The sequence below is a fragment of the Simochromis diagramma genome, unplaced genomic scaffold (assembly GCF_900408965.1).
Source record: "Simochromis diagramma unplaced genomic scaffold, fSimDia1.1 OVJJ01000343.1, whole genome shotgun sequence".
NCBI classification, from domain to species: Eukaryota; Metazoa; Chordata; class Actinopteri; order Cichliformes; family Cichlidae; genus Simochromis; species Simochromis diagramma.
This window is the reverse complement of record NW_024386831.1, coordinates 11018041-11044965: the sequence shown is the minus strand read 5'-3', so window position 1 is coordinate 11044965 and position 26925 is coordinate 11018041. Positions and strand designations below refer to the sequence as shown.

General features: G+C 40.3%; 1 protein-coding gene across 2 annotated transcripts in view; it reads right to left on the bottom strand.

The window, feature by feature from the left end:
* Nucleotides 1–1987: 1987 nt before the first annotated feature.
* The window catches only part of LOC120731329 (E3 ubiquitin-protein ligase SH3RF3-like), a 106781-nt gene continuing 81843 nt past the window's right edge, over nucleotides 1988–26925 (bottom strand). The window contains exons 4-10 of one of the 2 annotated variants that reach the window (XM_040028314.1): nucleotides 24705–25013; nucleotides 23997–24112; nucleotides 21180–21350; nucleotides 16713–16987; nucleotides 12741–13066; nucleotides 5339–5697; nucleotides 1988–3072 (exon numbers count right to left, since the gene is read on the bottom strand). In XM_040028314.1, coding sequence (XP_039884248.1) covers nucleotides 2988–3072; nucleotides 5339–5697; nucleotides 12741–13066; nucleotides 16713–16987; nucleotides 21180–21350; nucleotides 23997–24112; nucleotides 24705–25013 — 1641 coding nt within the window. In that variant the 3' untranslated portion in view covers nucleotides 1988–2987. The remainder of the gene's footprint in view (nucleotides 3073–5338; nucleotides 5698–12740; nucleotides 13067–16712; nucleotides 16988–21179; nucleotides 21351–23996; nucleotides 24113–24704; nucleotides 25014–26925) is intronic. The other variant, XM_040028313.1, reaches the window with a different exon arrangement.

The following is a 26925-nucleotide window of genomic DNA, read 5'->3' as shown; positions in this document are numbered from 1 at the left end:
AAAGAAAAATCATATTTGCGCTTAAAACAAGTATGTCACAAGCAGCAGTGGAAATCCCCTTTGTCAAGTAAATACTGTACATTAGTAAAATACTGTAAATGTAGATATTCTGGAAGGTTGTATCAAATATTACCAAGTGCATTTCTTTTGTTTCTAAACTCATACAGAAGTTCAAAAACAGCATTATAAATACAAATGAATTCTTTAAAGGAGTTTTGGTGTGACTTTGTGTTCCTTTTTACATTCAACAATTCAGCTTAATCCAACTGATGGGGTCTGTTTAAATCAGATGTAATAAAAAAAAAAACCTTGAATAAAAATAAGCGGTTCACCATTATGTTATGATATAGAAATAGAAAAATTAGTGACCTACAGTGGGGCAAAAAAGTATTTAGTCAGCCACCGATTGTGCAAGTTCCCCCACTTAAAATGATGACAGAGGTCAGTAATTTGCACCAGAGGTACACTTCAACTGTGAGAGACAGAATGTGAAAAAAAAAAATCCATGAATTCACATGGTAGGATTTGTAAAGAATTTATTCGTAAATTAGGGTGGAAAATAAGTATTTGGTCACCTCAAACAAGGAAAATCTCTGGCTCTCACAGACCTGTAACGTCTTGTGTAAGAAGCTTTTCTGTCCCCCACTCGTTACCTGTATGAGTGGCACCTGTTTGAACTCATCATCTGTATAAAAGACACCTGTCCACAGCCTCAAACAGTCAGACTCCAAACTCCGCCATGGCCAAGACCAAAGAGCTTTCGAAGGACACCAGGAAAAGTATTGTAGACCTGCACCAGACTGGGAAGAGTGAATCTACAATAGGCAAGCAGCTTGGTGTGAAAAAATCAACTGTGGGAGCAATCATCAGAAAATGGAAGACATACAAGACCACTGATAATCTCCCTCGATCTGGGGCTCCACGCAAGATCTCATCCCGTGGGGTCAAAATGATCATGAGAACGGTGAGCAAAGATCCCAGAACCACACGGGGGGACCTGGTGAATGACCTGCAGAGAGCTGGGACCAAAGTAACAAAGGTCACCATCAGTAACACACTACAACGGCAGGGAATCAAATCCCGCAGTGCCAGACGTGTTCCGCTGCTGAAGCCAGTGCATGTCCAGGCCCGTCTGAAGTTTGCCAGAGAGCACATGGATGATACAGCAGAGGATTGGGAGAATGTCATGTGGTCAGATGAAACCAAAGTAGAACTTTTTGGTATAAACTCAACTCGTCGTGTTTGGAGGAAGAAGAATACTGAGTTGCATCCCAAGAACACCATACCTACTGTGAAGCATGGGGGTGGAAACATCATGCTATGGGGCTGTTTTTCTGCCAAGGGGACAGGACGGCTGATCCGTGTTAAGGACAGAATGAATGGGGCCATGTATCGTGAGATTTTGAGCCAAAACCTCCTTCCATCAGTGAGAACTTTGAAGATGAAACGAGGCTGGGTCTTCCAACATGACAATGATCCAAAACACACCGCCCGGGCAACAAAGGAGTGGCTCCGTAAGAAGCATTTGAAAGTCCTGGAGTGGCCTAGCCAGTCTCCAGACCTCAACCCCATAGAAAATCTGTGGCGGGAGTTGAAAGTCCGTGTTGCTCGGCGACAGCCCCAAAACATCACTGCTCTCAAGAAGATCTGCATGGAGGAATGGGCCAAAATACCAGCTACTGTGTGTGCAAACCTGGTAAAGACCTATAGTAAACGTTTGACCTCTGTTATTGCCAACAAAGGTTATGTTACAAAGTATTGAGTTGTATTTTTGTTATTGACCAAATACTTATTTTCCACCCTGATTTACGAATAAATTCTTTACAAATCCTACCATGTGGATTCATGGATTTTTTTTTTTTCACATTCCGTCTCTCACAGATGAAGTGTACCTCTGGTGCAAATTACTGACCTCTGTCATCATTTTAGGTGGGGGAACTTGCACAATCGGTGGCTGACTAAATACTTTTTTGCCCCACTGTAATTTAGACTTTCTGTGACACTGGCTTTTAAATTACAAATCCTGTGACAGACAGCATGGCAACATAAAATATCTATTTCAACATTTTTTAAAAATGTGATAATGCTACATGCATCATTAACAAATAATATATCGGGTTGAAAAGAAACATACTGGTCGTAGATTCGACACAGAGATGTGCTTACAATGATTCTGGAGTGTAGGCTTATGTGCTTCCTCATCACCTGGCTGTATGTTCTCACTTCTCAGACAAAGAAAGCACCCGAATTCAAGTTCTGAGGTCTCAGAGGAAAAGCAAAGCTAATGCTTTTTTGAGCTAGTGTTTGCTGGTGGATGATGCCGAGGAGGAGAATTAGGAGGCAGGGTTCGTCTTTCTGTGCTCTTTCAGTCTGCGTGCCTTCAGTAGTCAACATCACGGGTCTGGAAACCGAGTCTGATGGAGCCCCTCTGACCCAACACTGGGTGGATAATGGGAAAAGCTGCCCTGCTTCCTGTGTGGCTGAGCTGGTCGAGGCAGGGACGAGCTTTCTTGTACATTATCAGTGTGTATATGTGTTTGTGTGTGTAGATAAGTTGGACTGATATGGATTACTATAGCCAACACCAATAATTAATAATTAATAATATAATTTCTTTATGGATTAATAAAGTATTCTCATTCTGAATTATATTTTCCAATAGAATCAAAAACATTTTAATTCCAAACAGATTACTTGGCAAATATAAATAACAAAAAAATCTCCTTTGTTTTCAAGGTTAGCCGCCTCTTAAGGCCTTGTTGAGCTTTAATCCAATAAAACAAAGATAAATCTGGGGAACCTAATATCAGCCCAACCTTGGATTTTGTGTGTGTGTTCATGTGTTTTATGACTCAGTAACAGGAACAATGTGTGCATTCATTCGTCCACTTTTTGCAGTTCAGAAGCTCTCGACAAAGCTGCCTGGAAACAGGCCGGTCTGACCCGTCCTCTGCAGAGTGCCTTTGTACCAGCCGTCGTCCCTCTTCTTATGGACGAACACCACGTCTCCCTCCCGCAGCTCGATCTCTGCCTCGCTCTGGGGTGGGTACGGAACAACCACACGATACCTGCCTCACGGAAACACAGAGTAGCAAAGTCAAGATCGCATGCTGGGACGATCCTCCTAACTAAATGATATCAGCCAAATGATCAAAATCTCTGAGCAATGTTTCCAGCTCCTTATTGAATCTATGCAAAGAACATAAATTCTGAAGGCAAAAGGGGGCCAACCAGATACTAGCAAATTGTCAGTGAGTATAAATGTTACAATTTAGATGACTAGTTAGTCACTTCTGTGGAATATCATACTTAATTTTTTATATTATATATATATATAAACCGTTTCTTTTTTTTGAGAACCAGAGATTAATTCCACAGGCCCGTTAAATCTTCCCCAGTGAATGATGTTTTTGTAAGTGCGTGATAAGTTGTTGTGATAACCATAGCGCTGATGTTTTGGTGTAATGCTGTCAAACACAGGGGACGAGATTTGTTTTCCTTCTCTGCTTTTTTCCTCGCACAAACAGAATAAGCATCATTCTGTGATAACCAGCGTTCCCATTACACCAGCATCCTGCTGACAGTGATAATTTCATGCTAAATGCATTATTCCCCCTCAACGTCCAGCTGAGGAGTCTTTAAGTGCGTTCCAGCATTTACAGGTTTTTTCTAAGGAGGCACAAAGTGTGTGTGTTAGTGTGTGTTAGTGTGTGTTCATGGGAAAGAAAAAGAATGAATGTTTTCATGAGTAGGATGGCTTACAGGGAGCTGTCTATGTGTACACAGGCTTTATTCATTTGGTAGTGCTCAGATTGTTTTTGATTGGCTCTCTTATACACCTCTTGCCTGCCAGTCAAATCAATGCACATTACTGTAAGCAATCTGAGTCTGCCATGCCTGAAAACAGTCGACCACGCCAGGCAAGTGGCTATCCGGTCAGACGAGAGCGTCTTTCAGTGCTGGAAATTCAACACTTTCCTATTGAAATCAACATTGCTATAGAGAGTAGAGCTCATTTATTTATGCTTTGAGCACTGAAATGCTTGATGTCAAACCTAAGGAAACATTTACAGTCTGTAGAGGACACTGTTTTATTGCTTAAAACCTTTGCTTAGTAAAGTAATCAAAAGTTTAGTTACATTACTTTAGTGTTGTAAATAACATAGAAATGCAATAAGCGATGCAATTTAGCTAAGAAGGTAACCAGTGTTTTGTAACCTCTTCTATTTCACAGGTAACACTCCTAACACTGTCTGTGTTTCACCATAGTATTGCGATGTGTTCTTATTCAACACTTAAGCTCACATATCGCAGTAAGTGTAGAACAACTAACATAGATGGCAGCATATATAACAAAAAACTACCACCTCAAGAGAAACCCGGTATTACTTTTCTCTTTGTGGGAATGCAGCACCGACTGGTCATGAAGGCACCTCTGGAGAGGCTCCCAGCTTTGTTTTCATCCATTGTCTGCTTATGGTTTATTATCCCACACTCTCACAAGATTTGATGCCAAAATTGCTTAAACTTGTCAGAAAATATTTGCTGTCATTTCCAGCTGGTCAGAGTGTTCGTTTACTCGCAGTATTTACGATATTGTCAGTGTTCTGCGCTCGCACATATCCAAATATTACCTTGTCTAACTTTTTAATCACTCTGGAGAGAAACAATATAACGGATTTGTTTGAGGAATATTGCATCGCCTGCAGCCTTGTTCTGCACAGTGACAATAAACTTGTGCTTGAGCCAAGTTCATAAAAGCATCACCTCGGCCTGCAAGCGTGTTTGTTTATCTGTGTTTATCAAGCGGCAACCTCTGGGGCTGGAAAATAAAGCCAACATGGAAGTGCCAAACACTCCTTGAAGGCTGGCATTAAAACCAAATAACCCACATGTTAAAATGCCCGGATACACAGCAGAATTTAACATATTCTGGCGCAAAAAAAAAAGGTTTTTGTCTTTAGAGCCAATATTCCTTTTCATGAAAACTGCAGAGGTTGTGAATTTTGGCCATGTGGCTGCTTTAAGTGACAGGCGCTCAAAGAGTTTGAGCATCTGCCTGTTACTTGATCCCTCTCTCAATCAAGTTGGTGGTATTGGTGTCTTCTGCAGAGTTTTTGATGTCTGTGTCTATACAAACTATGGATTCAGCTTAAGAACCAGGTTTACTTTTATTGACTGATAATTTTTTACTCCACCTCTCATCCAAACATCCAATCCAAACCACTCTCTCAAACATACAAATGTTAAGCTCGTAACAGCAGGTGGCTAAATCCACCTGTTGTGTACAGACTATTTAAGTGTGCGCGTGTGTGTTTTCATGTGTCTGTGTGCCCACCTCTCTCTGGACAGGGGTTTGGGTTCAGGTCGGAGGACCATCAGAGCATTGCCAGCACGTGTTGCCGGGGGTGACATGGGGAAGTTGGTATCCAGGGAACCGGACTTTCTGTGCAGAGGCTCCAGCCCAATTGCCCCCGCCATGTCGCTCTCGATGGGACAGGAACCGGCTCGTCCTTGCGACGCCATCGGACAGGAACCTGAGCGGGCGTGGTGGTGATGGTGGTGCACGGGGTCGGTAGCCACGGCGCCTTGACCAGTGGGGTCATGGGTGGGTGGGGAGGATGGGGGTGAGCGAGGTTTCTTCTTTGCTGCGGCGCCCGATAAGAGTTTTAATAAACCTCCTGCTTTCCTCTCCTTCTGAATACAGAGGCATGAAGAAAAATATGCAGGGGAGGATGGAGGGATAGAATAAGGGAGGAACAAGAAAACAAATAACTCAGAGCTAATAAGGGTCATCGTTTTTCTATATAAAGGTATATTTCGGAAGGCCTTTCTTGATAAGAAACTAATAAAAGTGATGTTGTAAAAAAAACAGGTCAGGAGGGTATTGTTTGTTTCCTATAACTAAATAACAAATACATTATAACATGGAGAAATACAGAAAACAATAGAGATGGCAAAACAACGCAAGCTTTACAAGTGTCAGAAAATTTCAGGTATGATTTACAACACATTAAATATTTTTATGCATACTGCTTTGCTGCCTCTTATGTTGGAAAGGAAAGAAGAGTATCTATCAAAATATTCCAATTACAATATTTAGTGTAACTAAATACTTAAATTCAAGGCAAAGCTAAGATTACAAGTGTGGTCAAAAGTTTAGATACATGTTTACTTGGGCATGAATGTCGTGGCTTTTAATGAATGTAGATGTAGATTAGATAATATCCATAATAAATAAAAAATTGTGCCCCAAAATTCTTGTTTTTCAAAGTAATCAAAGCTGTATGATCTACAATTATTCCCCCCTGGGAAAAAAACAGTTCAAAGAAATGATTAAAAGCCTCAAATGACCATGGCATTCAGACCCATGATGAGTGTAACTTCTGAGCACAACTGTACCAGTCTACCAAGCTATGATTGACAGTTTTACAGGTGTCCCAGTGACAGCAAGCCAAAAGTAAAACTACCATTGTTCTTAGTTAACTAATATTACTGTTAATTTTTTCTTTATTAATCACTATGAAGTATTTTGTGTAAGTCTGGAATACATTGAAAACGCAGCCCGAGTCTTCTTTCCTGCATTAGCATGCCTTACACTCATGACTTAGAAAGAAGGAACCAGTGGATATGTGAGATTGTTAAGAAATCTGTCTTCACAGGGTGAATGCCCGTGTTACACTGAGTGCTAACTGAGGAAAGTGGTTGGGTATGTGGTCTTCAAGCTGATTACACATGCAGCTGACTATGGTGTATTGATTATAGAGCAAGCGTTTCTTAATGGTGTCTGTGAAGGCAGATTCATGCCTTTTCATACAGGCTTCACTGTGATTGATCATGGACGTGCTTGGCAATACTGTCCATTCAGCTCATACAGCTTGCTGTGATTTCACACCCTTAATCATGATGACACGAATCAATAGTAAGCATGTCTGAGCATGATTTCAGCTGTTTTGGAGACGCACACAGAGAATTCATATTGGCTCTACCTCTGTCTCACCTAATTTGGTTGCTAGATCAATCATCAGATCTTTTATACATACATACATATATATATATATATATATATACATACATACATACATACATACATACATATATATATATATATATATATATATGTATGTATTATGTATTATATATATATGTACTATATATATATATATATATATATATATATATATATATATTATATATATATATATATATATATATATATATATATATATGTATGTATGTATGTATGTATGTATATATATATATATATATATAAAATCGGTATATGAAAACTCTAGCTTACACATACAAAATGTATAAGGTGCCACTTCTCTCTAGTATCGTGCTACATTCTTCTAATTATATGCGTAATACCTTTTAACTGTTTAAAATTATGAAACACCAGACAAAGGTTTAGCTTTTGACCCTCCTTTCTTGGCTCTGTTTTTTGCTTTCAGTACACGCGAACTCTCACTTTTGACAGTGAATCACACAAAGACGTGTTCTTTGTCCTTAAACTGAAACTACAAAAAAAAGCGACATTGAAATTCAATTCTAAGAAAAAAGTCACTTTTTCAAAAAGTTATTCATGAGGTTTCGAGTTATTTTTCATCACTTTTATTCCAACTCAAATGATTTCTCTGGACTCTACATAAGCTATTGAGCATGCTATAGTATACAGCTGATTAGATATTGTGCAGCCTGTTACTGAAATTGAACTGAACCTTGACATAGTGGCTGTAGCTCAGGTGGCAGAGCAGGTCAGCCACTAATCAGAAGGTTGGTGGTTCAATCCCAGGCTGCCTCCTGGCTGCATGCCAAATATCCTTGGGCAAGATACTAACCCCATGTTTGCCTACTGGTGGTGGTCAGAGGGCCCGGTGGCGCCAGTGTCCGGCAGCCTTGCCTCTGTCAGTGCGCCCCAGGGCAGCTGTGGCTACAACGTAGCTTGCCATCGCCAGTGTGTGAATGTGTGTGTGAATGGGTGAATGACTAAATGTAGTGTGAAGCGCTTTGGGGTCCTTAGGGACTAGAAAAGCGCTATACAAATGCAGGCCATTTACCATTTACATAATAATAACGATATTAACAATAAGCTGTAATGGCATCAGAAACAAGAGCAGTTCCAGACTGGAATAAGTAAAACTAAAAATTTACTTGACAAAGGACATGAACTGAGTCCTTGGATAAGAAGAAGAAAACGATCTGTGAACATATGTCCAACTCTACCATCTTTCAATGCAGAATAATGAACAAATGTTAAAAAAAGAGTCATCCCAAAAATTGCTAAAACAGTTTGAGATCCAGAGCAAATCCTGCTAACAAGCAGACAAACAAAAACAGAGAAACCAAACTAATCATGTTTCCTTAGGGAGACTACACTTCTTCCATGTAATTGAAATTTAAGATATCGCTGTCTATATATCTTCAGTGAATTCTGCTCACTGGCCCTTGTGATAGTTCTGCCCAGCTGTCACAGTAAATTTGCAAGCCTTTGCAGATGGCTTTACAATACTGTCGTCTACTGAACCAGGCTTGACGGAAAACCTGCCTGTTCTGCATGAAGTTGTGAAAACTAGAAGCCGTCATTAAATATGGAGGGCGATAAGAGTAATGATCTGTCACAGAGAAATAGCCAGAACACAACACTTTCGGGAGGATTACTTCTTCTTACTAATTATAACTAATGAGCACAAAACGGCATTGAAATGTGTGCTCAAGCGAAGAAACGAACAAGCAAAAATACTAGTTAAAAAGGCACTTATGTCAAAACTTTGTTCATCTCGGCTTGTTTGTTTCCTGCATGAAATACACCTACTTTGGCTGGTCAATAACTTAATTTGGACAGTTTAAAAAGGTCATTTGTTCAGGTGTAAATGGCTTCCTGTGACAGTCTGTAAATTAAACTCTGTTCCTTTCGTGAAAGCAAACGTGTAGAGCATGTCATTGTTTAAACTTAAATCTAAACAGGGTCGAACATGCTAACCTTTAAAACTGCTGTCTAACTGCAGTTTCTGAAATTGAGTCCATTAACTCTGAAAACAACCAGCAGAGTATTCATCTACACAACAGCTTATTCAACCTAGGGTCAAAGGGGGCTATCATTAGCAAAAAAAGGCTAAAAAAAAAAGGTGGTGTATACCCTAGACGTGTTTTCAGACCACCTCTAACATCCACATTTATGGCCAATTTAGAATCACCAGTTAAAGTAACATGCATCTGCAAAGGCTATGTGGGAATAACGCAGGCCCAATGAGAACACGCAAACTCCACACAAGAACGGCCCCATCGACCAGGAGGTCCACACCAGGAACCTTTTGCTGTGGTCAAAATTGCAAATAATCCCGAGTTGCAACCCTCAGATAAATTCAATTATTACATCTGGGACAACCAAAGTCCATTAGTGATGATTGAGTGTTTTGATGATAACTGTATTAAAATAACTGATAAAATCAAGCAAAACAAAAAAGGAGACCAATAATAATTCAGTCCTAATGACCAAACTTATTATGGAGGTGGGATGGTTAGAAAAAAGTGCTTGGGAAAGCATTAGGGGAGGCTGTAAAACACTTTGACTCAGCAGACCCACTACAGAAAATGAACCGCATAACCTGCTCCTACACTCAGAGAAGCAGCGCTTTAGGGATGTGCATTCCTCTAAATAAAGACATATGTTTTTTTCTTGTTAGATGCCTAAAAAAAATACTGCTCGCCTTTCTTTATTTCCCAGCCTTCTTTAAAAATAAAAGTGCTCACTGTCTGGATAACATACAGCTGTCTCGAGTGTACTCTGGCATGGTATAACACGCATAAGATGTTGCACGGCTTTGGCAACACAGGTTTTCTTCCTTTTCATGCAAATGCAGATTGTCTGGAATCTAATTTGGGAGAGCGAGGGGGAAAAATAAAGATTAAAGAGATAGAAGAAGAATGGAAGGATGGAGGAAAAAAGGAAAAGAAGTCAGAATGGGAAAGAGGTAGAGAAGAGGGAGAAAAAGAAGAAGGTCAGCAGTGGGTGGGAAAGAAATACAGAGGGCAGGATAGAGAGAACAGGGAGGTTCAGGCATAGAGATAGAGGGAGGGAGGCGGGAGTGAAATGGCACAAAAAGTGAATAATCACTCCCTCTCTTCTTTCATCTGCTGGCTTAAAGGCTTAATCTGCCTCCTGCGAGTGTGTGCGCTCATCTGTGTGTGCGTCTGTTTGCACGAGTGTGTCGAGCCCCTGGTGTTCTTCCAAAATGAACCACGAGGGGGCAGCAGCTACTCGCATTTAATCGCTTGTGACTCTGCCGTCCAGTCTGTGATTTGCACAGTATGTAAATAAATACCGTTGATGCTCGTGTGTGAGTGAACTTGTGTTACACTTTAAATGTGAGAAAGCTGTGTTAAAGTCGCAGTGTTTTTAACTTCACTTCTAAAAGTAGGCACCATGGAGATCGGGGTTGATAGAAGTAATGCACTGGATGCCACTTTCTGTCCACCCACAGAGCTAATTACTCTGCCATTTTATTCACCCACACTCAACACTCTGCTTAGGTTTAAAAAAAGAAGAAAAATTGAGAAAGATTAATCAGGAAATTTTAAGAATGAACATCTCCTTCATATTCATATATCTTATTTAGTTTGATGTCCTTGTTTTCCCTAGTCATAGCTGTCGCTTTAAGGACAAAAGAGCCTCTGGGTATAAGGATCAAGGTTCCAACATGATTTAATGACACCACTATACAGCTAAATGTGAGACTTATTTACAATCAATCTCCAAAGTGTTTCAAGGCATTTTCAGACTTCATGCAATCACTTCTGACAGCCTTTTTCTTGGCGGTTGGCCTGTGAGGGCAGGCCTCTTGGAAGTGGTGTACAAATGCATTTCAGTGTCCGGCGTGATATGCGTCTGTAATGCTGGCTTGCACTCTAGACAGTGTGTCGAACAGAGATTACCCTAAACTGCGTCTGGCAGAGAGTTATCATAGCTGCTTCATCATTTCCTCTGTAACAAAGTCTGTGCAGCCTCACCGCCACGCTGATTTCATACCTGATGTTTCAGCTGTGCCAATGCAACCGCGAACGAGCCAAGTACAAAAGGATAGTGTCATATAATGGGACAAAAGATGTCAATACCCAGTTTTTTAACCAGTATTAATTAGGTTGTAACAAGCCCGTTTGTCTTCGAAAAAAAGAAGAAGAATTATCTGGCTTTCCTCTGAAATTTTAATCAGCATTTAGATGATAAATGGATGTTACAACTACAGAAAAATCCATACTGAGAGGCTCTTTTGGGATCAGAGAAAGCTCAGAAAGGATGTTTAAGCCAGGTGATCAGTTAAAAGCTGAGGAAAATCTCCTTAAACCCTCCAAATATATGATTTTAGGACGGTGGTGCAGCGGTGAGCTTGGGTCTATACATGTACCTGTGTGTGCACAGTGAACTGTGCTTGTTTGGCAAATGGTGATTTGAAACTGACCGTAGACGTGGGTGTGAAAGTGTAGTTGTCATTTTAGCTATCTGTCTAGGTTCTACTGCGCCTCTGGCCCTATATCAGCTGGGATAAGCTCCAGGCCCCCTAAGAAAACTGTAAATTGGTTAAGTTGTTAAGAGAAGACCATAGTGTGTATAATTTTAGTGATAAAAGGCAGCATTCTTTAAAATCATAATGAAATAAAGGATGTCATAAATAGCCATTTTAAATGAATTACACGTAGTTGTAATATATTTATTAGTATGTGGAACACAAACTCCTAACAAAAAATGAGAGGCATTTCATCTATGAGTGTGACAGTGTCAACAAGGCCTCTGCCTGCTGTTCCATAGTCAATGAGCTGTTTGTCAGCTAGCCACGTAGTTAGATTAGCTGTCCCAGACAGTGAAGCCAACAGTGAAGCAAATGGAGCTGAGACAGATGTGAGCTTTCGGTGCCATCATTCACTGTCAAAGCAGCCCGACTTAACATCCACAGCTTTAACGCTGCGGTTCTTATAACATATAGGATGGCACTCAGCGTTTGTGCCAGCTGCCTGGGTGAATGACACTTACGGAGGAAGAGGACATACACAGCACAGATTTCACACCTACTTAGCTGTGAAAGGTGAAAGACAAAACACATTTTCTCCTCGCGTGGTGTGAACATTAATTAAACTATATGTGATGAGTATTAATAGGAGGAGTATAATGTCTGGAGACATAAAAGTAGAAGTGGCACCAATTACTTGCTCCCTCAGTTACTATCCGTGTAAATGAGAAGAGCTGAGCGGTCTGAAATGAGGGAATTTAGGTGCAGGCAAAATACGCAAACTGACAGATGAGTTTTGCCATGTTGAATTTCCAGCCGTGAAAAACGAGTCTGTGAACATTTTCAATAATAATTTTGGTAATTCTGGTATATTTTTCTGTGTTCATGTCCATAGATCTGAAATATTCTTGCCCTGATATAAATACAGTCATTTATAGTTATTTTATGATTAAGAGGTGTGACTTTCATTTCTCATAGAACCTAATTCCCACAAAACAGTTCAGTTTTGTGATTATATATGTGAAGAAAAAAATGAAAGCCATATTGTAATGTAAGACATCCAATTATTCCATTAGAGGAAAAGTCCTTGTAGCTGTAATTTCACAAAATCCAATAATTTTTTTTCAAAATCTGATGGCAAATGTTTGTACAAAAAGACAAATATTGAAGCAAGCTAATAATATTTGCTCTCTGCTGCAAAGTGTCTTCAGAATTATCAGCGGGAATGAGCCTCACCTTCTCTGCTTTGGGCGCGAGGACGCCTTGGGCTGTGGTGTGTGAGGGGCCCGGCGATGGCGGTTGCAGTGGACTGGCTGACTCTCCGTTGAGGAGCACCGCGGACACGTTCGGAGGCGTGAGGCAGGAGAGAGGGGAGGAGAGGGGGAGGATGGGGCGCGAAGCCGGGGAAGAGAGGGGCGAGGGCCCTAAGCTGGGTCCCGGAGACACCATGGAGAGAGGACGACCCGATTGGCCAGGGCAGCGCGACGGGGAGGAGCTCTGAGAACGAAGGGGAGATATGGCCACCGTGGGGCGTTCCGGGCTTGCAGCAGAGGGACTGTGGACTGGAAGACACAAAGATGCAGTGTGGATTAGTATAAATGAGCGGCCTTCACTGACTGCAGCCGTCACTCGGTATTAGGCCCTGGAGGGAACAAATCAGTGGTTTGACATTGAGTCTCACTGAATAATCACTTAATATTGCAGGAGAGGGCTGGTTTTAAAATTGTGTCTTGGAAATAATAGGTCTGCCTGTATCTGTAAGCAGTTAGCATCATTATTACTTTCAAAGTCATCTTAGCTTGTTTAAGATGTACCCGTGCTACCTCACCCCTCTGTCTCCTGATACTCCTCATATACTGGCTAACACTAAATTACTTGATACACTATTGTGTCCAAGGCTCTGGTGCAATTTGCACAGGATAGAAAACATAGACACAGTACAGTCAGCCGATTGTCAACACCCATGTTGGTGCAAATATGCAAAGAAGTTGTAACCACTTTAGTTCCTACATGAGAAGTCTTCCAAAACTGCAAGTTTATAATGTCTGTTTAGAAACCAACTTGTCCAACAGCTAAGATAATAGTCATTATAATGCATTACTTCATGCATTTATAATTATATTAATTAAATTTATAATGTAGGAAATGCAATTTAACACTATTAGGGCTGAGTTTGTTTCTCGTGAGAATAAAAGTGCACAAATATACAATTCCACGACAACATTCAGGCAAGCACGTGAGTGTGTTTGTGTATGCATGTGCACGCACAAATGGACACATATGGTTGCTAGCCACCTGCTCTTCTACACTGCAGAACAGAGGCAGAAATCCACAGAGAGGTGTACCGGTCATGTGAAAAAACACAAAATGCCAGAGCTATGCGCATACTTTCTTTTGTAATTGAGAACAGATGCGTGTGTGTGCATGTTCGTGTGCGTGCGTGCGTTTGTGTGCGCATATATGCGAGAGGGAGCGCAAGAGAGGGAGAGAAAAACAGAGCGAAAGGAGAAGCTCTGTCATTACGCCTCCATAAAACAAAAAGCACAGTGATGTCATTCAGCTGTGTGTTTTGTGAGTCTGTGTGTTCACTTGTGTGTACGTATGTACGTGGGAGTGCTCGTGTGTGTATGTGTGTTATTCTTGGCTGTCTCCTCACAGTGTGTACTCTTTAGCTTCCCAAATGAAACACTCACCATTATTTTCTCAAAGGGAGAAAGCAAAGATTCAAAGAGAGAACAAGGCTGATGTGATCGAGACCTTGTATGGACACTGCTGTGTGTGTGTGTGTGTGTGTGTCTGGGAACTGTGTGTAAGGGTGCTTCTGGCAAAAGCAGTAACACTGCATGATCAGAGTGCTTAGAAATGTCTGTGTTGTGTGCAGAAGTCCAGTGTCTTTATGTGTGAGTGCATGTAGTAACACTGACATTGTGCTAAATTATCCAGCTGAGGTACAATGTGTTCTTGTACAGCCTCTCTGAACATAAACTCCCATCTTTAGTGTTGTTCCTTAAGGTTTATGGGGTAAAATGCAGTGATTGAGTGTATGTGTATGATACACATTAAATAATGTCCCACGATCACAAGTTTTTTCTAAATTTAACAAAAATGTTTTAGTGTCTATATTTAGGTTTTGCTGCTTTACTGAGGACTGCAACCGGTTGCAATCAACATGCTGCAGATACAGACAATACGATTGTTGGAAATGCATTATATTTACCCCACAGCATACCCTCTGGGCCATTTTATTAGGTATACCTATTCAGCTGCTTGTTATCTAATCTGGCAATCACGTGCAGGCAACTCAGTGCATTTAGGCTTGTAGACGTGGCAAAAACAACCTGATGAAGTTCAAACTGAACATCCAAATGGGGAAGAAAGGTGATTTAAGAGACTCTCAACCAAACTCCCTGAGAGAAACTATCCAGTGAGCGGTAGTTTTGCAGGTGCCAGAGATCAGACGAGCAAGACCAGATGGCTTCAAGAGGACAGGATAGCAACAGTAACTCAACAAACTACAGGTTTCAACCAAGGTATACAGAAGAGCATCTCAGAAGGCACAACATGGCAAACCTTGAAACAGAATACTTTCAAGCAAAAGACCAGAGAGGGGCATCATTCAAACCCCACAGACTACTAGGATGACATGTCCTTCCTTCTGATTGGCTGCTTTCAGCCACGTCACAGAGCTTACATAATTTCAAACAGATTTCTTGAACATGACAACGGGTTAACTGTAATCAAATGGCATCTCCAGACACAATTTGTCATTCCAATACAGCACTTTGAGACAGGGTGAAACAGGAGATTCACACCAAGTCTGTCCAGTCGACAAATCTGCAGCAAGTGTGTGATGCTTTCATGTCAATGTGGACCAAAATCTCACCTTGTTGAAGCTATGCCACGAAGAATTGAGTTCGTTCTAAAGGCAAAGGGGGAACCAACCTAATACTCGCAAGGCATACCTAATAAAGATGATGAGTGTATTTTATGAATGTATTAAAGTGAAGCAGGGTTATAAAAAGAAACCTTGGTTATCATGTTGACTAATAAAAAATTCACCAGCTGTTAAATCAGGGTTTTTCTCTGTCTGGTTTGGGAAAACCTGGGTGGATATGTGCACTTTGTTCATCATTACAACTGCTTGCCAGAACAATATACTTTAAAAGCCAAGTGTGCACATACCTTTGGATATTTTGTCTATGTGAACAATACTAACTGGGTTTCATTTATTTAGGCACATTTTTCTTGTTTGCTTTTATTTAGCTGCTGCCAAAAACAATCAGCACATGACTAACAACATGGAAGAAGCTGAAGATTAAAGAGGTTACTTGTAAAACTGCATATGGTAGCTACTGGAATTAATGACTGTTCAATATTCCATTATTCTGTAATCAAAGACTACGGGGCAAAAATGCTATAGCACCCCAAATAATCTGGACTTGGCTCCTTTAAGGCTGGAGGCTGCTGAGCAGTTTTACTGAAGCACATTAAAACTGTAAAAATACTGCACATCCCCGTATGATTTCTTTTTACTGAATATTTCTTTGCAGCAAAGATTCAGTCATCTGTCATTTAAAGAGGCTTTAATGTTTCCCCTTCTCCTGCGGAAAACCTTATTCTTTGTTTCTCAGAAGTGTATGTCAATTTCAGAATAACTGATTTACCATCAAAGTAAAATCTTTTACCAATCATAGAACATACTGCCTGTGTCAGTTTGTTAGTCAAACCTTTGCTTTTTGCTAACTCTGAACTTGAAACTAACAGTCCTATTAGCCTGAAATCTGTAATGCTGCAAAGTAAAGTTTTTAAAGCATATTACAAAAACCCATGCATGATATTTTTCAGGATCTCCTTTGCTGTTACCCTGCATTAAAGAAAAATAAACATGCGATTAAAGCAATACATCTATGTGACTTTTTCTCTGTGTCACAACATCCCACCTGGATGCAGTAGCCTTAACCTGGCCTGGCAGGCTAGGCTCAGTACAGCTGCTTTTACGAAATCAAGGGGAACGACACTGTTATGCTCTCTTCTCTGCTGTATATAGACCTTTTTCTGGCTTATAAATTGTTCCATAATGAAGAAAGGTGGTTTAGAATAGAATAGAATAGAATATAATATAATAGAATAGAATAGAATAGCTCTTGTCATTATGACAAGCTAACAAAAGCACGTAGAAATATATAGATTTAAAATGTTTCTGCTCACCCAGCTGCATTGAGGTGCGTGCTTGGTTGGTATGCTGGCTGGAGCGCAGGCAGTTTTTCAGCTGGGCGGCAGCAGTTTGTGGCGAAGAGGCGGGACTGATGCTGTTAACAGCGTTGGCTGAGTTTACCAGTGGGGTGCCAGGACGGGATGAAGAGGGCCCCGGGGATCCTGGAGACGAGGGGTCTAAGATTTTACTTGCCACCTGACTGCAGCCACTTCCTCCTCCTGGGCTGGACAAACATGAGCTCCGAGTAGCACCAACTCCAAATGGAGCCCTTCAACGAAAAAAGGTGAAAGCGATATAGACTTTTTATTAAATTTATTTTGTCATTTAATTACAACTGCTTTCTACTGTACTTGTGACCCATTAACATTTACTGCTCTGAAAACATCAGTCTCTTTCAATACAGTGACTTTTCTTCTAGTGCCACATTAAGATTCATTTCAGTGGTTTAGAGTAAAAACTGTTGAACATATTGCCTTGAAATTTGATGTACCACTGGCCCCTGACAGTCCTCATCTGTTTATTTGCTCAGTAACTCAAATACCCATTTAATGCTAAGTAGCAAATTGGAGCTTGAAAACCTCACTTTAATGTGGTCAACTCCAGCTGTGTATTCATCTCAAGCTGACTTGAGAAAGTAGCTTTACAATCCAAGACCAGAAGCCATCTCCATGTATAAAAATAAGATGGAGATAGCTTCTGGTTTGAAAAGTAAAGCCAGTGTGGAAGGGCCCTAAAAATACTACCATTGCAAAGGAAAATCTGATTGGACAGATTTACCCAATGATATATTAGTTTAGTTAACATCCTTTTTATGGTCTCTAGCTATAGTCTTCTTTAACACAGCATGGTGTTTGCATTGTAAGTTAGCCATATTTAAAGTAAAAACAGAAAAAAAATGAGGGATAAGTCTTTAAAAATGGCTACCCCAGTCCTTACCAACCTGCAGCAACTCTGGGAACTAATTCTGGCCTTCTGGTGAACGATAAATGCAACTAGTTAACAGATAACAGATTTGCCCTTTTCACTAATTTACCACGGTTAATTGCCATATTATCAGAAATTAATTGCATTCAAATGCAAATGTGATCCCATTCAGATTTAAACTGATAGACTGGTAGCAGATTGATAGTGAATGCAGTTTTATCACAATCTTATTGCATCAAAGTCACTTTAAAGACAGCAGCTGACTACAAGTGGTTGCAGACCTGGTCCCTTTCTTTGAAGCAACCATTTCAAAGGCAACAAGACACAGTCACAGTAATTTAGTCATGCTGCGGTCTCTAACCACTGCTTTCCCTAGTGAGACCGTAGCACAATGGGGAATATAACTGAAAAAACAAACATCATATCATACTTAATAAGCGACCGAGACAATAAACTCATCAGGAGTTATGCTAAATGTTAATTATGAGCCAGTACTGAATCCAAAATTAAAATTTGCAAGCTTCCCTGTCAGTATTATTACCCTCTGTCAAAGTGAAAAATTCCGGTACTATTATCTGACCGGTGGATCAGCACGAGAAAGTGTCCTGCTGTAACATATATGGCGTTGCAGACTGCTCATGTTTCTGTCTGCAGAGTGCTGAATGGCAGAACAGTGAGCTGAACATTATTGACGCAGCGGTATTCACACACTTATGGTTGCCCATCGACTTCCCGTCAGACACATACAGAGTTATGGCTTTCTCTCCCTGTGTGTGTTTTTGCCAAAAGAAACTGCAAAGTTATCCACTGTTTCTTCGACACACTAAATTTAACTGCTTAAAATGTGTGCTGGGTTTAACTCAGGTCTTTTAGCAGGCGTTTTTGGCCTTACTTATGAGTAAGTTTGAAGATTTCATACAAAAGAGGATTTTTTTCCCCCCAGTATGAGTTCAAGATCGGAAATTAATCCGGCGGCAACACAACAATCAAAAGGCTTCTTGGGAGTCTTATGTTTAATCACATGCATTTGTTATGTATACTCACGGTTTGCATTAACCAGGATAATGAATTCCACAACAAATATGCAAATATTCAAAGTGAAATTTAAATTTGCCAGTATGGGCCACCTGTGTAGCTCTAAAATAAACATGCATTTATGTGTTTGATCAAGTCAGTGTGTTTCTGTGTGCATATCTTTGGCAGCTTCTCATTATCATACTGAGAAATTTCTGAGCTGCACTGCAGACAAAGGGGGGGGGGGGGTAGGGGGGGGTGTAAGGAGGGAGGAAGGCAGAGAGGGAGAGAGTATGCTTGCGTAAAAATAACAAATTGCCTCTCATTTGATTACTCGCCCATCCTGTCTTTCTCTCTTTCTCTCTTCTTGGGATTGCATAATTGCAAAATGTGAAGCAGCCATTCATATCCACTGGAGAAGGACACCTGCTGTTTTTGCACCCGTTTCATGTCTTTGTATCATTTTCTTTTGCTTTCTCTTCCTTCTTCTCTCTCCTGCTCCTCCTCCTCACTCTGTCAATTTCTCTTTCAGCCATCTTCTGTTTGAATTTCTTTCCATAATTCACGCCCTTCTTCACCTTTTCCTTTGTCAAACCCATTCTATTCCCTTTCAACCGTTTTCTTCTCCTCTCACATTTTGCTTCCCTCCATTCGCTTTCCCTGTTTATCCTGCATAGCCTCATCATGCTCTCCAGCTTCTCATTACCTTCCTCTCTCTCATTTTTTTGGCTCTCTTTTCTTCCATTACTGTTACTGTGCCTTGCTTTCATTTTCTTCTCTCCTTTTTCTTGACTGCATCATAGAGCGGAATACAGATGAGATATAAAGCAACTGAAAACGTTTTAATGCATACGGGAATAATGAGGGTAATTAAGTTGCAAAATATTTCAGCACACCATTTTTACTGGTTTATTTGTTTTGGACAGCTACGAGAAGTAGCTGTACAACTCAGTAACGACGAGGATGGTAATTATAATAATGACGACAGTCGCAATGATCTATGGTGAGGCTGCGGAAGCCAAACACTAGAACGGCAGAGCCAGTAGTGTCGGACTGGTTAAATTTTATGATGTATTTAATTTAATCCTCATGTAACAACATATAATTTAAATGAATTGATTAAGAATGGATTAGATCAAGAATAAGACATTTTTGCACTCAAACATAACTATACTTTATTTCTTCTTGTCTTCACAGCAATATACAGTTTCCCTCCTAGCAATAGCTTCCCAGATCATACTTCTGGTAAATGTGCTGGCTCGACCTAATCATTTTGGTGGTTTTTGTAGCCACGTTGGAGATAATATGCACAGATTGCACCTTTCTCCAACTAAAGCCCCCCAAAATTACCTTTTTGGGTGTGCCTTTGTGACGAGAGGCAGCCTGAGTGCAGAGAAACACATGTGCAATTGCCATGCCATAATACCGGGCAAATTGCACATTTCAGTCTGCAACTAAGTAATGACTGCAAAAAAAATTACACAGTAAATTACAACAACTATGTTGATGCTACCATTCACATTGCCTTTGTGAGAGGACAAAATTGGGGTGTGCGTCTGATTTGATTGCAATGCTGGGTACATTAAAAAAATAAGAGGGCAAAAAGGCTTTAACAGGGAATAAAGAGATTAAAAATTTAACTCATGTGCCCTCTGCTCATACTGTGGAGATATTCAGTTGAACTTATTTGTCCATCTTCGGTGAACGAGGTTAACTGTACTCTAAGCTTCATCACCACAGCAATAACCCTGATATGATTGGCAGTCGTAATAAGAGCTAGTGGAATTCTCTAAAAGCTAAGGTGCTTTAATTGTACTTATTACTTCTTTAAGGCCCAGCATAACTAAGACTAATTCAAAAATCAAACATAATGCACCATTTGGGTGTTCGTGAAAACAAGCCATTACCAGGTAAATGACCACTTTTACCAATATGTTGAACCCACAAGTGCACTATAAACTTTATGCTGTCATAAAATCTGCTTGTTAAGTAATTGTTGTCTTGTATGCAGCTCTTTGTAATGTGGATTTAGAAAAGATTATAGGCTTTATTAAATTGATGAAAGTGAAGTTGATGTAGCACAGCATAAGATACTTTTATTGCCTTTTACTTCAGTCACAGAAGCTGAAAGCCTTGCCTTAATAAAGGCTAGACTTCAAATGGATTTTCCACTCAGCAGGAAGAGAAAATATAAATGGACACAAGGGTGAGCATCAAGTCTCGATGTGACAACCATTTCATTTCACTTTACTGTTTTGCTTTTCAGCTTTGGTAATGAAGTAAAAATGCTCAGTGTGGGGTCCCAGTTTATTTAGCTTACATCAAACAACAAGGTAAGAACACCCGGGGTGGGTATCTCTGTTATCTGTCTTCAGAACACTGTAGTTTTACCACAGCAGACAAGTGGATGGATGGACACATCTCAACAACATCTGTCATTGCATAACTAAGTTTCCAAGTGTTCATGCAGTGGTAGTTCTTTCACTATTTAACCACATGCATGCAGTACTTTCCGCTCTCACCTGGACACAGGAGTGACATAGTTTCCTGGGAAGACGCCAGAGGCAGCAGTTCTCAGTGACGTGCCTTTGAACCATCCGTCTTGACACTTCTCTGTCACCCGATACATCTCCCCTTTTCTAAGCTCCAGCTCGTCAGCCTTCTGGGGTTTGTAGGCATATAATGCCAGGTATCTGAGAAAGAAAAGTGACAAGCTGCATTGCAAAAGCGAGTCATATAATAACAATATTTAACTCTAAAGGAAATCTTGAACAACTGTTCACCTAATTATAAACTCCCACTGGACATCTTCTTCTTAAAGCATGCATGTGGATTACTCCGAGTGAACAGCAGCAATTCAATCTTTTATTACGGCAGTGCTGTTTGGTCCTTCCACTATAAATCACCTGTTTTCGCTGTATATTTCATGTCTGTGTATTACTGTCTCCTTTAGAAATAGAGGGAAGGAGTGGGACTGCAAACACGAACAGTTGTCAACTACTGGTTTAAGTGAGACTATGATTATCACCCTAACACTGCAAATAAATATATACATGTACAGCATGTATAATTGTTACTCCAAAAGTTGATTCTGTTCTTCTGGATGTAGCGTTTTCAGTGGGAGAAACATTTCATCACTCATCCAAGTGACTTCTTCAGTCTCAGCTGACTGCAGGTTTCCCCAGTCTTATAAATAGTGCATTTTATGAAGGAACTGAACTCCCAGCCCATTGTTCCTTCAGTGGTGCTAGTTTCAGTCATTATGCAAATGCATCGTCAATGTTTTACCTTTACTTATCCACTAATGTGTCTAAGAATTAATTCTGTAATGCAGTTGTACAGTTGTTGAATACTAAATAAGAAAGAATATATTTAGACAGATCTTACAATAGCTTCAATTTACTGTTATGACAATTTGAACTATAAGACAACAAAAACACTGTTAAAAAAGAAAACATCAATTTTTTGCATCATATCTAAGACGTAACACCTTTTTTGCATACTTCCTATTTTTACAGGACAACACTTTTTTTCTGTCTGAAGGACCAGTGTGACCACTAGAGGTGAATGGTACACTTTGCCATACGTGTCTTGGTTTATGTGTTTACACACACATTTATTGATCAGTGTAGTATTTTGAAATGTCCTAAATGTGACTGTATATTGAGTTTTGTGGGTTCCACAACTACTACATATACATGATATCCCGGTACCGGTGCTGGAGTGCACTCATAGTTGTGTGGTGCCAGACTCCAACAGAAGACGATAATACCAGAAAGTAAACAAGTACTATATATGCTGCCTTCCCGTTTCCATGGTAACAGATGTAGGGACTGTCTTCGGTCTCCCCATGGCAACAGGAACAGTTGCCAGGTCAAGAGGAAAACGTCCGACCTCATCAGTAGTATGAACTCACTCCGGATGCACGTGTGCATATTGTGTGTGTGTTTGTGTGTGTGCGTGAGAGAGCGCACGTCTGAGTGTGTACCTACTACTTGGAAAGTGATATTATTAAATCTGACAATGTTGCTGTATTTGGCTCACATCCTGCAGGAAGGACACTGGTTAATAGTAAACAGCACACACACAGGCCATCGCACACACGCGCATACACACACGCGAACTTCTACTTCTATACAAGTGAAGATCTTCACTGGTGTAATGTTGTTCTTGGCACAAATGTATGGGTTTCTTTTTTAACACAATGTCTTTGTTATTTGTTTGAAGAATGATTTATAGTAATAATAAAACAAACAAGCAGATACTAATAAATCCTACAAAATAATACAATAAAAAAACAAACCCCCTAAATGTCCCAATTCCCAAACACTGACACTTTAAAAGTTATACCAAAGTAAACACTTTTGCTGTGGTTTACACTAAATAGTCAGTTTTTCTGTTCGAGCCCAAAGCTTTAGAAATTCAAACTTTTACAAATCTCTTTTTTTCACCCTGAAAAAATAACGCTATTATCTTTTTGTAATTTGAAAGAATATTGAATTTCATTAATGTTTGTCCATTGTTATTATACCATAGTTCTAATTCTAACCTTGTATGGCGCGCAGATTAAGCAGGTGTCCTCACTTTCCAAAAATATCCACACCCTCAAGGTCTCACTCTCAAAATTGGTCCATGCAGCAATGGAAGCACAAGAGAACAATCACATGCTCACCTTGAAGAGACCTTTATTTTCCTAGTTAATTTGTTTGTAGGTTAGTTATGTGGTAAAACTAGGTTAGCAGTGGCACTTCCCCAGGACTGCTGACCACCTAAATTTTCCAAAGGATTCAATGTAGTTTTTGTGTGTTTGTGTAAAGATAAAGTCTCCAACTGCAGCAATAAATTACTTTATCATGCACATCCTAATGCATAACACCTCTTTTTATGTTGCAATGTATGCAATGTTAGTGTGATAGTCATAGTCTCACTTTTTATGTCATAATCTTTATGACAGAAATCTTTTTTGTGTGCATCTCTCATCCCTCTTGACATGGTCATCTTAATGAAATAACAAAAACCTGTACAGTAAAATGCTGTTAAGAGCCTTGTTACGAAACACTGACGTAAGCATCGCACAAGTGAGGAAATAGCATAACAGAGGTGCAATTTTCCTTTCTGGGGAGAATTTCATCATTGACCAGTGGAGGAGCGAATGTGCAGAGGTGGTGGAACACGGCCAATATCTCAGAGCACAACAAAGGAAATATTTTTAACGCTGCCAACAGGCGGCTTGTGAAATCAAGCTTGGATCTGATGCTGTGATAAACAGAATGGGCAGGTGGAAAAAAGAGAAAAGAAAGTCACAGCTGGGTGAACTCACAGCACTGAGGCATACTCACATGTTGAGTGGGAGCTGAACCTTGGCATGGGCCAGCAGCTCAGAGGTTATGGATGCCACTTTGGGGGGCACCAGCACCCCTGCCGAGGAGGGAGAGGGACCTGGGGGAGATGCATCCTAAAGAAATGCAGAAAGATATACAATGAAAATGCCTACAACCCACATGCAGATTTACAGTATACATGCTGGGTATTATTCACAGAATACAAACTGAACCCACGTCTAAATACAACCAGAGGCAGTATTTGCAAGAGCAATGCGTCTCTAGTGAAATGCTGTAAATAAGAGGAATGATTTTATTTACATGGAACTGGACGAGTAGGTGATTGGGGAATAAGTTATTAAATATAGAGTAACAGAGTGACTGAAGTGAACTCTGGTTTGTGAAATGCAAGCAATGCCTTAGAGGTGAAACCAAGGAATCAGCAGGGGCAATACACTGGCTGATATTAGTTCCCCGCAGATATATTACATGCCAAGCAAGGTATTTGTTGACTGCTGTTTAACTAGAAAATGCACAAAAAATCCAAGTGATTTTCACTATACACTTTTTAAATACAAAACAAGCATAGTACTTGTACATAATGGGGCCACATTACATCTAATCAAGTATTTTTTTATGCTCAAACAAACTGATTTTCCCTGATATAAAAGATCTGCTGCGTTCTGTAATTATGGGGTCTGTGTACATCACAGCGTTCGCATGCACCTGGATGCGTGCAGCCGCTCTGGGGTCAGAGGAGCTGATGAGGACTGGGTGGGAGATCTCCATGCTGTGTCTGTTGTTGAGCTGGGCAGCCCTCTGGCTGACGGATAGAGCGGTAAACGAATGGCGCTTCTTGGCGTTCTTCTTTCCTTCGCCTCTCCGATGGCCAAAGCCGTTTCCATTAGACGGGGACGCGCTTGGGGAGGGCCCGGAAGAGCAGGGGCCCAACGGGGCCGGCTCAGAGCTCGGACCCGGTGCATTAGCTGGTATAGGTTTGTCAATCTCCATCAACTGCTTGGCTGTTTCATTTAACTGCGAGGAGAGCAGAGGAGAGGAGAGGGGGAGGGAACTATGAGAGAGAAGACGTTCAGGTGTTCGATTTCAGACCTGAGTGGTTCAAGTACATCTCCAGTACATTCAAGTGTGTTTGTGTGGCTCTCTTGCTGCTTGTTCTTGCTGGCAGCTTTTCAAACCAGCAGCACAAGAATCATCACTTACAACAGCAGGTCTGGTGAGACTCCCTCTGTGTAACACTCTGACAGTAGCTCAAACACACAGATACTCAAATAACCCACAGAAAGGTGAGCATTCACTTTGCTTGCCAGAGTTTACTCCTTTTCTTCTCACCAATAGATGGTCTTGTACATGTTTCAAACGTTTATTTACAGAGTATTTCCAGGAAAAACATTTTTTTTGGGGGGGAAGACACAATCAGCCTGATTCACTAAACAGGGGACTGACCTGCCGAGTGTGGGGGCCACCTCCAAATAGCGCTCATAGGTGCCGTTAGCTGGGTGATTTACAAAAGCTGTATTGTTTTCTAAACAGGTGCAGTCGGCTCATTTCAATATAAAGCACAAAAAATGAGACATGCTGCTTTTTGGTGTTAAATATTGGAACAATTAGCAGGAAATTATGTGCACAGTAAATCACTTACTTTGCACTATTGATTTAAATATTATCCTCCCTATAATTTGCACCTTGAAAAAGGAATTCCCAGAAATACGTATACAACACGGTTAGTGGCATAACCCCAGTTTCCACCTCTTACACGCAATCTTGACACTGCGCTCTTTTGTAAATACCATTTTTCTGTTGTTTTGGTAAAACATCCCTTTTAAGACATGGCAAACATGAATGAATCCAAAGCCGTCATTAACTGGGTGATTAAAAAAAAGGTTGGCTCTGTGACTCTAACATCTGGTCAGAGCTCTGGATTTTAATAATGTGTCAATTTTATTTATTAATTTTTTTCAACCAGAAATCGATGAGAAAGAAACACCTACTTTATTTTTTTTTTTTTACTTTACGGTAGAAGAGCTCACACTATCGGCGCAGGTTGTGGTCTGTTTACAGACAGTGTGATTTACCGGCAGAGGAGAAGATGCATCATTTTGTTGAGGTAAAGAAGGAAAATAATTCGAAAAAAATAAGACAATAAATTACGAGTGCAAAGTATCAAATTCCAGGTTCCCTTACAGCTGATAAATAATTTTACTTATTAAATCCTGATTTATAACAGTTACACATGCGATACACTATATAATAGAAGTATTAGACGTCTAAATTATGGATCGCTGTGCTGGGAAAAAGCACCAGTATAGGAGGTAAAAGCACCTCTGTAAATCTAATCAATCTTGATTATTTGTGGTCAGGCACTGACCTGCAACAAGAAGTTTGTTGGTGTAGTCCTGATCATTGCCGTTTCCTACTGTACTCAGTATGCATCATATTATCAAGGAAAGAGCAAAATGTGTTTATCGACATAAAAAAGTAGTGAAAATATGAGAATGAGTGTTCCATAGAAATTGAATTATGTTATGTTATTATCTGTAATACTTACCAAGCGTTGGAAAAACCCCCTATATGAACTAATCTGATTGTGTTTTCTGTGGACGTGAGCACATATTTGATTGCAAATGGGATTACTGAAAGGAACAATTTGTATTTTTTGACCATTATGGAGCTCTGAGGTAGTTTAAGCTGGCAGTGAAGTTGTTTTACTGTCACACGTTGCTTGTACAATCCAATTAGTCATCCAAGCAATCATTACAAGAACCTGCCGCTCATTAATTCTTCTTACTCCGGTGCTTACGCTGCTTCTCTTTGTTACTGAAGTATCTGTTGCTTGCAATTCAACCTCCCTTCGCCTCACTCAGACAGAAACCCTGCAGCTTTTACATAAATACTATATACGCATTATGACCTGAGTATTTCACTTTTG